Here is a 13,211-nt window from a genome sequence, read left to right as displayed (position 1 = left end):
CGACAGAGACTCTGAGAGCTCGTTTATTTTATGGAAAGTAACACATCACATTTTCATTTACATTTCTAAAGTACCTCCTTTAGCACTGAACTCCATGATCAACTTTACCCTAAAACGTACCTATAAACATATTGTCTCATTCTCATGTCCATTTGGGAGCATATTTGTGCATGTAAATAGGATGTCTTGTGTGCATCAAGGAGGTCATTATTCAGCACATTCAAAAAGGCTTGAAACGCACACGTACAGCATTCATGTGATTGCATCAAGTCGTTGAAAACATACGGGTCAGTATTAATAACTAATGAGACCTATAATGGTTTTCAACATCATGCATAATATTGGAAGTGCCATTTTAATTTATTTTCATTAAGTGCAATTTAGAACTGGAGAAAATTGAAAGTGAGATTGTTGGAAATTGTCTGCGATGCTGTATACTCTGCGAAAAGCAATGTAAGTAGATGAATGAACTGTGTTGTATCTGAATTTTGTGCTGTTATCGTATCGTATTTGCTACTTACTTTGTCTTGTAATCCGTAGCAAATCTATCTCTATAGTCCGTGTAATATGCATGATCTGATATTATATTTCTACGAATACTTTACTTCGTCTTCCATTTTCTTCTTCCATTTCGTTCAAACAAATCGTGCATGTATCACGTCATGTTGTCAGCAAGGGAATTATTTTTAAATTACTTCTTTTTCTTTCATGCAATGCGCGTTATTGGCGATATTGCTTTTGTGGGGAAAACATAGTAGTCATGGTAGTAGAGCAATCCACAAATGCAACAATAACATACATCCATTGAAAAGGACACCGCACAAATGCACATGTATGCTTACGGTATATTGGTCGTGTATTGTAACGATAGCATGTGTCTATAAATGTGTTTATTTGTGTCGTTTCAAAAAATCTTTGTCTTTCACGATGTGCTAGAAGGAGGACATCCTTTGCAATTTCAAGCAGCGTAAAGATATGATTATGACTAACAACTTCCGAACTGTCGCGTCAGACCAATACCTGAGGAGTTCTGAATAAAAAATTCAACCCTCAAGTAAATGATTATTTCTGAATTTTGCCCCAAGAGATGATGAAACATCTGAGGATGTAATCGAGACAATTAATCGTGCCTTATCGGTATACGCCTTTGACGATGTTATCATTATGAAAACAACTCTGATAGACCGATACACACCAGGTATTCAATTTACGCAAAAGGTCAACACTGCTTTTCCGGGCAAGGATCACACCTCTTGTAAGCGAAGCAGCTATTTCATTTCTCATGATTGACTGCATAAACACACGGCTGAAACATTGTTATTAAAACCTATTGCGCTTTGAAGTCGAGAAAATAGATTTAACCAATCGCATCGCGCTTGTGGCTGACCGTCAACTGTGCGTCTTATTAAATTGCATCGTGATAATTGCTGACCTCTATATTCCAAATCTTGGATAAAAAGGCTGAGGAACTGAATCATTTGAACTTCTTTTACAAAGGTTTCATCTGATGAATTTTCGCTTATTGAAGATGAGGGAAGTGACTTTTATTGCCCTGATGTTATGCCATCTCTTCCTCCAAGGTAATTTGTCAAATATTTAAGTAATATATACAATATATTGATTGCAAAGATCATTATTACCGCACTCATATGTTTGTCGAACCTACACAAGATTTATCTGTACTAGATCAGGTGATTGTTCATTGAACTCTGTGTAGTTAGGGTTAACCAATTTTTATCTAATAATGTCCGTTATTATGTAACTGTGTACATGCACGCTTCAAGGGCTGAAAATCTCGAGATCTTTGTATTAAATAACGAGAGCCTGAAATGAGACTGGATCCTCATGAATGTCTAATGATGGTTGAGGCATTGAAACATACTATGTTTCTTCCGTCCTCCCATACCTTTGAACTTTACTAACTTTTTCTGCGTATCTCTGATTAATCAGAATGAAAAATTACCTCAATTCGTACGGTCGGGAATTTCAAAATATATTTCGTGCATGTTCAAAGGTTTTATTTATCGCAACCTAATTTATCCACGTTCGGCTTCATTATACACAAAGTTGTTTTGTATTCTTCTTTCTTACTTTGAATATCTTTACTTAGTCAAAAACCTGACAAGAACTCTAATTTTAAAACGAATAACTATCTCTGGAAGCTATATATAAGTACAAAGTTTTAATGAATGTATTTTAGAATAAATACATATTTCATGAAACATTTTAAAGAGCCATAAAATTGGTTGCTTTCACCTCGAATCATTACAACAACAATGCACTGATCAGCACATATGGTCTGCATCATGCTAGTTTGCTATACCGCGGGTATCAGCTCCGCCAGAAAACATTCCTACGGTTCAACTATGAAAAACATGACTTGTTTCATCTGAGTGTAGGCGTTTGGGCGATCATTGTCTTTGGCAGGTGCAAGGAAAGAACGATGGGCGCCGGACACCTTACACAAAATACATACAAAAAACATATCAAATTTCACTGTGGTTTCGAATGTGAATTGAATTGCTTATCAAATGAATCAGCCATGAAGATGGTAGTCTTTTCATTCACTTGCAGGCTTTGATATGCGCTAGTCTTTATTGAGAAGATGACAAATACACCTTGTATCACTGAAAACTTTAAATTGTACAACTCTGTACGAAACCTCCAACTGGGCGACACGAGATTATTAATATCCCATTTCAATTCACTCGCTAATTATAAGTAAACATAAAAATATGAATGAGTGTTGGATAATTATTATTTTTCCTGTTATTTTGTGCATTTTATGAGTTCCTATGGCTGTGTTTGTGTGTGTCTAAAGTATTAGTATTAGTATATACTGTATAAGTATAAATATATATACTGTTCAATTCTACCACGTTTGATCTCTGATCTCTGCAGACATGCATGGAGTGATGAATGTATACTTCATCGTCTTTGTCAGTTTGTCTGTCCTCAGACATTTGTCCTTATGTCGATCATATCATGAACATTACAACAGTTTTAAACGTGCGATGTGCAGAAATAATTCTCTTTAATTGAGCTTTTTTTAGTGGTGTTTTTTTATTCGTCATATATCGTGAGCCAGCATTGTTTTGTCAACTACAGCGCCTAAAACACAGCAATTTGAGAACAATAAACTGTGGATTGTGTTACTAAAGTTGTTTTTAATGATGATGAGCCAGGCTTGGGCAATTGTTGTTAAACAAACGCATACAAATGTTGTATTCATGCTGTTATTCTGATTATTAATTCGAGAAATATCACCTGTTTGATATTACCCATATAGCATCATAATGAACATATCATATATATAACCTTTGCTTATAAAAGCAATAGGCGTGTTTGGAGCATTTTCAGCTTTGTAGAAATTCATAATTCATGCAATTTCTTCCTCATTTACTTAACTCACTGGCTGTTTGGCGCGCCATCAAGTAATTTGTTTAACACCAGGATATTTGATTCCTGTGAGTAAAAGCGTCGCTGTCAGTTAGTTAATGGCGTGTGCTTCGTACTTTTTAAAAGCTTAAACAGTAAATGGAAAGGTTTAGAGTTTATATTTAAAAAGCAATATTCAAGTGTTTTTAATATGTGATCAGCTGTGGTCATTGCTAATTTTATCTCACGGATCATATCCACACTAAAAACATAAGAAGAGACTAAAGTTTTCGTTGTCGTAAAAAACTTAATCTTCATGCTTTTACCACGTGTGATTTGCTATCTGTTGTTAATTCTGTGAGATCGTTAATCGTGATTAATCATCAAAAGCGAATATCGACCGGAAGAATATTGACTCAAAACTAGGCTAGCTTCAGGCTTGACATTATTCAAATTCGTGATAAGATGATAAAATTCAGATGAGAAACATGACGAGACTGTGTGTGTGGTTTCCTTACCGGGTTTTCTCACAGAGTTGCCTCAGTGGGCGCGTAGAGGTCAAAGTTAATTTTATCAAGTTGTCATTATTTTTATTTTCCCGCATTAACTAAATCATTGATGATACTAGTTTTTATCAGTCATCTTTACAGAGAGAAACTGAACTGTAATGGGAGTTTAAATCATTATGATCTTTGCCAGTTTTCACTGGCATTGGTATTGGTATTGGTATTGGCATTAGTGTTAGGGGCTGTTTACATGAGCCCGGTTACCCGAGATTCAACGAAGCATGAGATGATTTTGAGGTATTGAAATGAGCAAATAACATGATCCTGGCAGTCATATAATCACCACATTAATAGCATGTGCTTGTTTGGTATCATAAAGACTCAATACCTCAAAATCATCTCACGCTTCGTTGAATCTCGGGTAACAGGGCTCATGTAATCAGCCCCTTAGTCGTCTTTGTTGGGCATTAGCTTGTCTCCTATATTTATAAGATTCTGCAAAGATTACCATGACGGTCCCGTATTTGTATTTGTATATTAGTCTTATAATTCCCGAACGAAACCTGAGAATTAAGAAAACCTTTCTCATGCCTTATTGCTTAATTTTATTATTCTTATTCTAGGTCATCAAGCGAAGTTCTTGTCTAAACCATCTGAGAAAGTTCAAGCCACAGTTGGCGAAGATGTCACTTTTAACTGGACGTTCACTTTAGGAAACCACGAGTCACTAATTATGATGACATTGTACTACAGCAAGTCCGTACAATTTGAAAGTACTAAAGAGATTATAGCGTACAGAACGAACAAAGGTGGTCTCCATGTCACCGACAGTTCAGCAAGAATGGTCACTGAAACAGATGCTGGTGTATTGACATTACACAGCGTCACAGTTGCAAATAGCGGATTTTACAAATGCGAAGTGTCGATTGAGGGTCAAGCCCGTCCCATCTGGCGCAAAACAGAATTATTAGTTGGAAGTAAGTACATAAAGTTAATTTGTTAGCTTTTTATTCCATTCGGATTCGTTCTTTGCATGATTCTTCCTACACTAGTTCAGCTTTGGCATCATAAGACAGTTGTTTAATCTCATAAAATTTCATATTGTAGCTGCTCCTGTGATTCATTCCATTCCTGAACCTCAGATTACCATATTTGACGGTGATCACGTGAACATCTCATGTGAAGCAAGTGGCATCCCGGTCCCCAGTGTATCATGGTATAGACGTACAGATAGCTGGAGTAAGATCAGTGGAAGCATGATACAGATAAAAAATGCGAATCTCTCGGATTCTGGCACGTACGAGTGTCGCGCGAAGAACGAATTTAATGAGACAAGGAAAAAAGTCAACATTGTGGTCAATGGTGGGTGTTGAGTAGTAGATTACTTGCTATCCCAAATGTCTTTTTAAAGAATAGGTTAAGACTCTTCCTAAAGTAATCAATCCATAAGTTGACGCAATCTTGATTTACAGCGAAACAACGGCATGTTCATCATGAATTCGTTTACTGCATGAAGAAGTGATATATTTGTTGTTCTTGCTTATTACAGAGAGACCAAGGATAAGATCGTTCTTTCATACTGCAGCTTTGGATAACACTGTGTACGAATGTGATGCAGTATCTTTCGTATGCGAGACCAGTAGATCAAGTATTCCTGTGAAGAATTTTACATCTACCACGGGAGAAATCTTCTTTATCGTAATATTGATAGAACTAATAGCGAAAGCCGAGGATTGTTCACGATCGCTGAGATTAAGAGGAAACATGAAGGAACGTATTATTGCGTTGTTCAAAATGAATACGGGTTCGGGCATAATAGAACGATCAGCTTAACTGTGTATGGTAAGTGGGTATAATATTGGAAATAATGGCAAATAATAATTATGATGATAATAATGTTTGTATATGGCTGTGACGATGACAATACTAATAATTTCATGTGGAGTAACTCAGTAAGTCTCAATACAAATTCTAATTTGAAGGATCTAACTTTTAATAAAATTCATTCTGAGAATGATTTGTTTCCAGATGGTCCTGAGAACTGTCCAATGAAAAGAGAAATACTTACCGAAAAGAGAAATACGACCAGACGTATTAAAACACAACGTGAAAATCCATCTCCTACAACCACTGGTAAGAATCATACAAAAAGTTCGTGAAAATCGTCGTTAACTATATTTTTTTTCAATTATTTTGGAATCATTCAATTTTTTTGCAGATCATTCGTTGCAAACAAAAATGAAAACACAAGAAAGGGAAGTTGGAGGTATTCATTCTGGGACACAGATCGCAGTTCCTAGCTTGCTATTGTTTGTGATAGCCTTATGGAGTATCTTCTTATGAAAGTGGAAATGCTGGTGAAATAAAATTTCCTTGTGAGAAGAAGGCATACCAGCTTCTGCAAGACAATCAGTCGCCGTTGTTCTTTGGACAAACTTTAACAAGTAATCATGGCACACATTCATTCTCAGTGAAACTGAGACATTATGTGTTCTTAAGGCCTCAATGTAAATGGTCGTGTTAGCTTTTGGATCGCTACAGAAATTAAACAAGAAATTTACTAAAGAATTGATAATATTGGGGAACTTCGTATATTTATAGCGCTGTAAAAAATAAAATTAATGCACTGTAAAGTATAAAATTAGTGAAAAACTAAAGATAATGTTCTATCTGTGACAAAGTTTGTAAACATTTATTATGTAAATTAATTAAAATAGTAAGTAAGTAAGTAACTTAAAAACTTTAAATTTGAATATTCAGACCCTTTGGTTGCCGAAAGTATTATCAAGTTTATTTGTACAAACTTGATTTTTGACAGGAAGAGAAGCACGATATTTGAGAACGTTGAAAAGAGTTTTGAATTTGCATTTTGCAGTACTTGGTAAGCTTGTTGATTACCAGAGTAATCACCACTCAACGGTCCCGCGAGAGAAAGCAAAAAACAAGGGCCATTGTTTATGTCCAATGCTGTGATTTTCATGGGACAAACGCATAAACAGCAATAGATAATGAGGTAATCATGAATGAGATCACTGATGTTTTATGCGTTCTGCACATGGGAAGAAGGAGAGCGTTTGAACACGCTTTACACTGTGATGATTTTTGTACTTTGGATCAAGTGAAATCGCTTGTGAATCGCTATCTTTGAGTCAAACATGTAATAATGGGAGATGCTCTGTGATGGCTCTGTGATGGGATTGTTGTTTGGCTAGTCAAACAGTTGACACAGTCGAAGTCTGAAGCAAGATTGTGCAGTTATAATCCATAATCAGGTACAATGACCGTGTTTTATACTGTTAACTGTTTAGTGAAACCCCTTTTGCCAACACAATAAAGACCTGGCCAAATTTTTACAAGAAACATATGATCCGCCTGGGCAAACCTCCGCTATAAAACTAGTTCGTCTCAATTAACTTCATCTATAAACGGCTTTGAAGGTCCAAGACGCCATCTTGCCAAATAAGACAAACACGTGGGCACTGGGCAATTATAATATTGCTTAAAAACAATGGTGAGGTTCGAAGCGGGGGTAAAAACGCGACAATGCCAGCAGATATATCTGCCCTCAAGGCGATTCTCCGCCCGCGCGGGCTTTGTTTTTTCTGCCCGTCGCCGGGCAGATTTTCAAAATCCGCTTCGCCGGCACTGGGGGAACCCGAGGGGGGACCGGATGGCAATGAGAATCGCCTTTAAGCGCAGCAATAATAGAGAATCATTTTCGCTCAAATCGATAGGTTGTCACTACTATATAAATCGAGTTACTGATTCGCCTCGCCATATAAAGTATAAAACGCAAGCCTCGTAAGATCCACAACAGTCAGCTGACTCTCTAAGTCTAATTTCTATTAACATTTGACTAAATCAGGGCTCTTATTTAAATTCATTTGCATTGACGTAAAGAGGTGCGTCTTTCAGTGGCGAGTAAAAATTTTCTTCTTCGTCACCATTCCTTCTCAGAGCCGTGTACGCCTCGTTTTCCTCCTCGGGCGAAACATAACGAACGTCAATACTTGTTTTGCCAGGTGATGGCTGCGGTTTGTCATAAGTCAAACCCTCTTTTGAAACATTTCTTAACGTCACTGGACTTGTTTTCTTCGTTTCCTCAAGTCTACGTCTTAAACGCCTGATAGATCTGATGCAATATGCCATAATGACCAGTAGGATAGCCACAGCTATCCCAAGAATGACAATAACGATCACAAACAAATTGTTTTCCGACTGATCATCTGAAAAAGAAGTGAAAATTTTAGGTGATGGTTGTGTGATCCTGCTGAATTAGGCTGCATGTTAATATTGTTAATATTGCTGGAATAATCATCAGCCGTCCATCCATCAATCTTCACCAGTGCCATATCTTCACCATAATCTATCTTCTCTATCAACAACTGAACTATCATTTACGTTTGCAATCCTACCTTCTGATAACGGAATGACTTTAATAGCATGGGTTTTATTGCCAAATTGATCCTTGATATGACAGATATATGTGCCAAAATGCGTTTGATTTTTTAGCACAACTGAAAGGATTGAACTTTGTTGAGGATTTTTCGTTTCGACATAGCTTTTCATCATATTTTTGTCCTTTATCCAACTGAAACGTATTGGTGGTTCCCCTGTGACTGCACACAGAAGGTTCACAGTATCGCCTTCTTTTGCGTGTATCTCTTGACTGGAAATCTTTGCCAGCACGTGAAGTGGATTTTCTTTAAAAATCAAAGTTATAAAACTGTTGTTGTGTATATGAACTCATCTACCAAGTCTAGCCTCCTTCATCAAGCAACTTACCTATTTTCGATGTTGAGAAGTTCTTTACCGCCATCGTTTTATTATTCCGTGCAACTTTAATTTGATATTTGGTCTTTGGCTTAAAGTCTCCTACAATCTGAGATGATTCAGGCAGGGTTATTTTCATTGAATATTTCAATTTGGTCTCTTCGTGTATTTCTAATTTATATTCTTCGTCACTAGATAATAAACATTCATGAGGGTGTGTTGACCAAGATATCTTTGCTGACGTCTCATTTACATTTGTCACGTTAACTTTGAAATCTAGAAGAGAATTAAAAAAGGTTTGTGCAGACAAAATTTGACTGAGTTTAAAAGTATACATCAATTTATGAAAACTTTTTAAATATCAATATATTTTATCTTAGTTTACGATGTTTTTAGACTTACCCAATTCAATATTCCTTGTTTCACAAACATATGACTTCAGTGTTGCATTGCATTTCTTTGCCTCCCATATTACGCTAGTCTTAGCAAGCTCCATCCTAACACAGTTTTTTGACCTTGTCTCGGTTATCACATGGCCTCCTAGAGTGTCAAAATTATTGGCGCTGGTCTCATTCTGTAAACCAATCCAGACTTCTATAATCTCATCCCCCGTGTGAAGCCGTTTTCGGAGAAACTCGTATTCCTGTTTCGTGGAAATCTCAACAAGTGTGCTATTTATTCTAATACAGTTTTGTTCCGCTTCATTGTAGGCTAGTGGTTTGATTGCTAAGGCGTAACATGAATTACGATGAGGCCTCCATCCTTCGCGACAACTTTCATTTCCAACTAAAAATATGTATTCTTATACGTCTATCAGACTGTCATGATTCACCGCGTGTCCATGATTGTGATAAGTTAATAAATAATTTCGAATGATGATAAATTGATAAATAATATCGAATAAATTGGGGCATGGTTGATGCATAGTTACCTGGTTTACGAGAACAAATATATCTTCGCTTTTGCCCGCATTTTCCTCCCAGCCAAATGTTGTTTGTTAAACGACTGGCAATGCATCTTGATTGGTCATATCTCGTTTTCACTCCTCTAAGAAATGTCGCTTTCTCTCCATTTTTAAGTAATATTGATGAATTCCCATCTGATCTTAAACCAATCCAACTCTTTTTTCCCGACAAATGTTCTCCTAAAATTTCATTTTGGTGTTGGGATTTAATGCTTGCAAGGTTAGCTTTATTCATCCTGGAGCAACGTTCTTCTGCCTTGTTCCAGTTGAGATCTTCCGTTGAGGTTTTAACAATAAAGCACGAGCATTTGACTCGATACCAGCCATTTGAAGGACAATTTGAACCACCTGAGAAATAAAATGCGTGCTAATTAGTATGAGATTTAAGACAGATTTAACTCCCGCTCAAACTGTTCCTGACTTTAGGCCCGATTCAGACGTCGAAATTTTGATGTGCCGAATCAAATGCAAATCAACAAAGACTTTAGTTCATTAACATTAGATTCGGCAGATGAAAAGTTCGACGTCTAAAACGGGCCTTAGCTGTTCTCGTTCCGTATCTAAGGTATTGACAGATGCACCCAAATTGAAACAATATCCTGTAAGTGAATCGAAAGTAACAATTAAACCATTACGTTATTTTATCGAACAATTATCACCCACAGAATCACGAGCTATCTTCTTATATAGAGTACTTATCAAAATGCGGTCATCATTTTTTTATTGGTGACGTGCAGGGTAATAATCTCAGTAAAAATATGACTAATTTTTGTTTCAGAAGAACTTTCTTATCTTCATCGTCATTATAATCGATTGTCCTTAATCGTATTGAAACTTACCAGCAGTAGCGAAAACGTTAACATAAGCAGCTAATATAATAATACCACACGGAATATAACTCATTTTGTGAGATGAGTCTGAAACCATATGAAGACCTCCTTAGTTCACACAACAGAGAGGAAGTTGAAATATTAATAGAGACAATATCAACTTTCGATGTACATAAATTAACGAAGGCGCGTGATCCGGTCTATCCTAAACAAAGATTTCCGGATTACCACGTTTTAAAACAGACATGTTGACTATATACAATATATTCCTGTGTCGTCAGTTTCACCCGCACTTCCCTTTCTCAGGCCGTACTTGGAAAATGGCTGGGAAAAAGTTGTATTCGATATGCAAATTTATACAAACATGAAATTAATTCAAAGAAGTGTTTTCATCATTGATATACGATCAATATAAGCCCTTCAATGACTCATGCGATTCACCGACTGTGCACAGCGAGCTTCATAAATTAATAACTTGTATCCAACTTGAACACAAATAAGCTGTGATCTTAAGCCGACAAACATTTAAGGCGGTAAGGATAACAAATAGACACACAAAACATAAAAAAATATTGAAGTATTTAGATAATATACAATTAACTAATATTCTAAACTTCCGGCATATGGCGTGTGTGGTGATTAATGTGCGGGGCGATATTGGTTTCCAAGTATTTCTCCTTTATTTTTAACAAAATTAATATTTGTATTTAAATTACTGGCCAAAATATCGTTGTACTTCAAAAGAAACTCTATAGCTTTATGTTTATTTTTCAGTTATGTATATAGGCAAGATATATATAAGCTATAAATTCTTGAGAGTCAGTGTCGTGTTAGCTAATTCTCAATATCAAGTACTTCTAATGCCAAAGTATTTTTCCTTTAATTTTCACCAAACCGATGTTTGCATTCAAATTCTCGGCCAAAATATCGTTGTACTAGAAAAGAAACTCTATAGCTTCATGTTTATGTTTCAGTTATTTATATATATATATATATAAGCAAGTTATATAATCATAAATTCTTGAGAGTCATTGCGTGGTAGCTAATTCTCAATATCAATATCTCTAATGCCAAAAAAAAATTGCACTTTCTTTATGTTTGAATCAGCAATTATATCCTTTGTTTCTGACTGCTTTGAATGCGTTACTTGAGTACAAATTTCTTTTGCACAAATATTTTTCAGGCGACTACACTATTTGCTGAAGTATCGTTGAACATCGCACGAGTCATTGGTTAGAATGCTTATATTGATCTACTGTGACACGGATATATAAACCTTTTTTATTTAATCTGTTTATTCAATTTGCATATTGAGTATTGTTTTCCTCTCAATGAGAGTACGACGTGATATTTTCATCTTTCACTAAAAATGGCGACGAATAGGAATGATACAGGAAAATATTCAAGAGAAATTTCGTGATGAACACCAGATAAACGTGATGCGAAGACTTTGAAAGTTCGATTAAAAGTTCGTAAAGAAATAATTAAAAAAGAAGTAAAGTAATAGTTAAAAAAAAAACATGCTAGTGAGGAATATATCTTCTACGTATCTTCAACAATGATTAATCTGATCAGATTTTATGAACTTAATCTTTTTATTCCCATTGCTCGAAGTAAATTAAGTTTTTTTTACTTCACCCGTTGAAAGAGTTTTCGTGAGAGGAGCCCTTGCGTCACTGTGATAAATCAAAATTTCGAAAAAATGAAATATTTTTCAAGGCGTATCAAACTACGTCGTGTACAAACAAGTCTCATTTTCGATTAGAAACAACGGGATCTATTTCGTCTCTTGGGGTCCTGTAAGGAGGCGCAACAGTTGAATATTCATAAGAATGATATGTGACTATATTTGTGGGCAGTTGTTTGCTTCCGCTTTGGTCAATTAACACTACAAATCCTTACAGCTTAGCTGTGAAATACACAGTTGATATTTCCCAAGATATAACCATGTTCCGGGATAATTGGAAGAGGAATTTGGTTTGGTTCATCTCTCATCTTCTCTATTTTCATCAACACGGTCAGTGACTCAGTGTTGTTATTATATATAAGATAATGCATGCAAAGGCTTATTTCAGACGTTATCATGTGCGAAACCTGATATTAAAAAGCTGAAGTCTTTTCTGTCTAAGTTCATTTTCATCCGATTCGGCACACGAAAGGTTGGACGTCTGAAACGATCCTACGTCATATATTTTGTCATCTATTGACGTTCATTAGAGGCAGTGTCTGATCCTAGAGAAAGTTAGTGTTGACTATATAGGCTAGATTTAAGATGAAGCTTAAATTAATCATTATAGTTTATAACTACAATTGGCTATAATATGTGAAATAATTTTGAATTATGCATAGGTATAATTTGTACGTTTATTCGTTGTTGTAGCTATGTTTGATCTTTCAAAATTTTCTATTTCGTTTACTCCAGCAAAGAATAAAATGTTTTTATAAATCGCAAGGCACGCCACCTGGTAAATTCCTGTGGATATACCATTGCCCTACTAGAAATTATTTACGTTTCTCATTTCTGTTACGCTTAAATAATTAAGATCCGTTTCTTACGTGGAACTTTTCATGTGGCGAACCTAATGAGCTAAAGTCTTTGTTTAACTTCATTTGCATTCGACTCGGCTCATGGTGTGACGTCTAAACGTGCTTTAGTCGTCTTTAAACTGGTGTCCATTTGTCGTAATGGTCGTGAACAAGTCATTCCATCACCAGTGAGAAAAAGTCGGGATGTAAACTTGTCTTTATTTCTGTTTTTAA

General features: G+C 35.9%; 1 protein-coding gene and 1 long non-coding RNA gene across 2 annotated transcripts; one reads left to right on the top strand and one right to left on the bottom strand.

The window, feature by feature from the left end:
• The first annotated feature begins 5,554 nt into the window (after positions 1-5,554).
• LOC114544107 lies at positions 5,555-6,554 on the top strand. Its single transcript, XR_003690294.1, has 3 exons — positions 5,555-5,726; positions 5,913-6,017; positions 6,103-6,554. It is a non-coding gene; the product is annotated as an uncharacterized LOC114544107 (long non-coding RNA).
• An 861-nt stretch (positions 6,555-7,415) lies between these two features.
• On the bottom strand, positions 7,416-10,597 carry LOC114544109. The gene is made up of 6 exons (XM_028562841.1): positions 10,461-10,597; positions 9,589-9,969; positions 9,060-9,443; positions 8,670-8,933; positions 8,300-8,587; positions 7,416-8,110 (listed from the first exon to the last, which is right to left on the bottom strand). Exons 1-6 carry the CDS (start codon positions 10,546-10,548, stop codon positions 7,755-7,757), a joined length of 1,761 nt encoding a protein of 586 aa, XP_028418642.1. The 5' UTR covers positions 10,549-10,597; the 3' UTR covers positions 7,416-7,754.
• Between the last annotated feature and the right edge of the window lie 2,614 nt (positions 10,598-13,211).

This window comes from Dendronephthya gigantea, unplaced genomic scaffold, assembly GCF_004324835.1.
Source record: "Dendronephthya gigantea isolate DGI-Jeju-01 unplaced genomic scaffold, DenGig_1.0 000650F, whole genome shotgun sequence".
Classification (NCBI taxonomy): domain Eukaryota; kingdom Metazoa; phylum Cnidaria; class Anthozoa; order Malacalcyonacea; family Nephtheidae; genus Dendronephthya; species Dendronephthya gigantea.
Note: the sequence above shows the minus strand (reverse complement) of the source record. Positions and strands in the feature narration are given on the sequence as shown.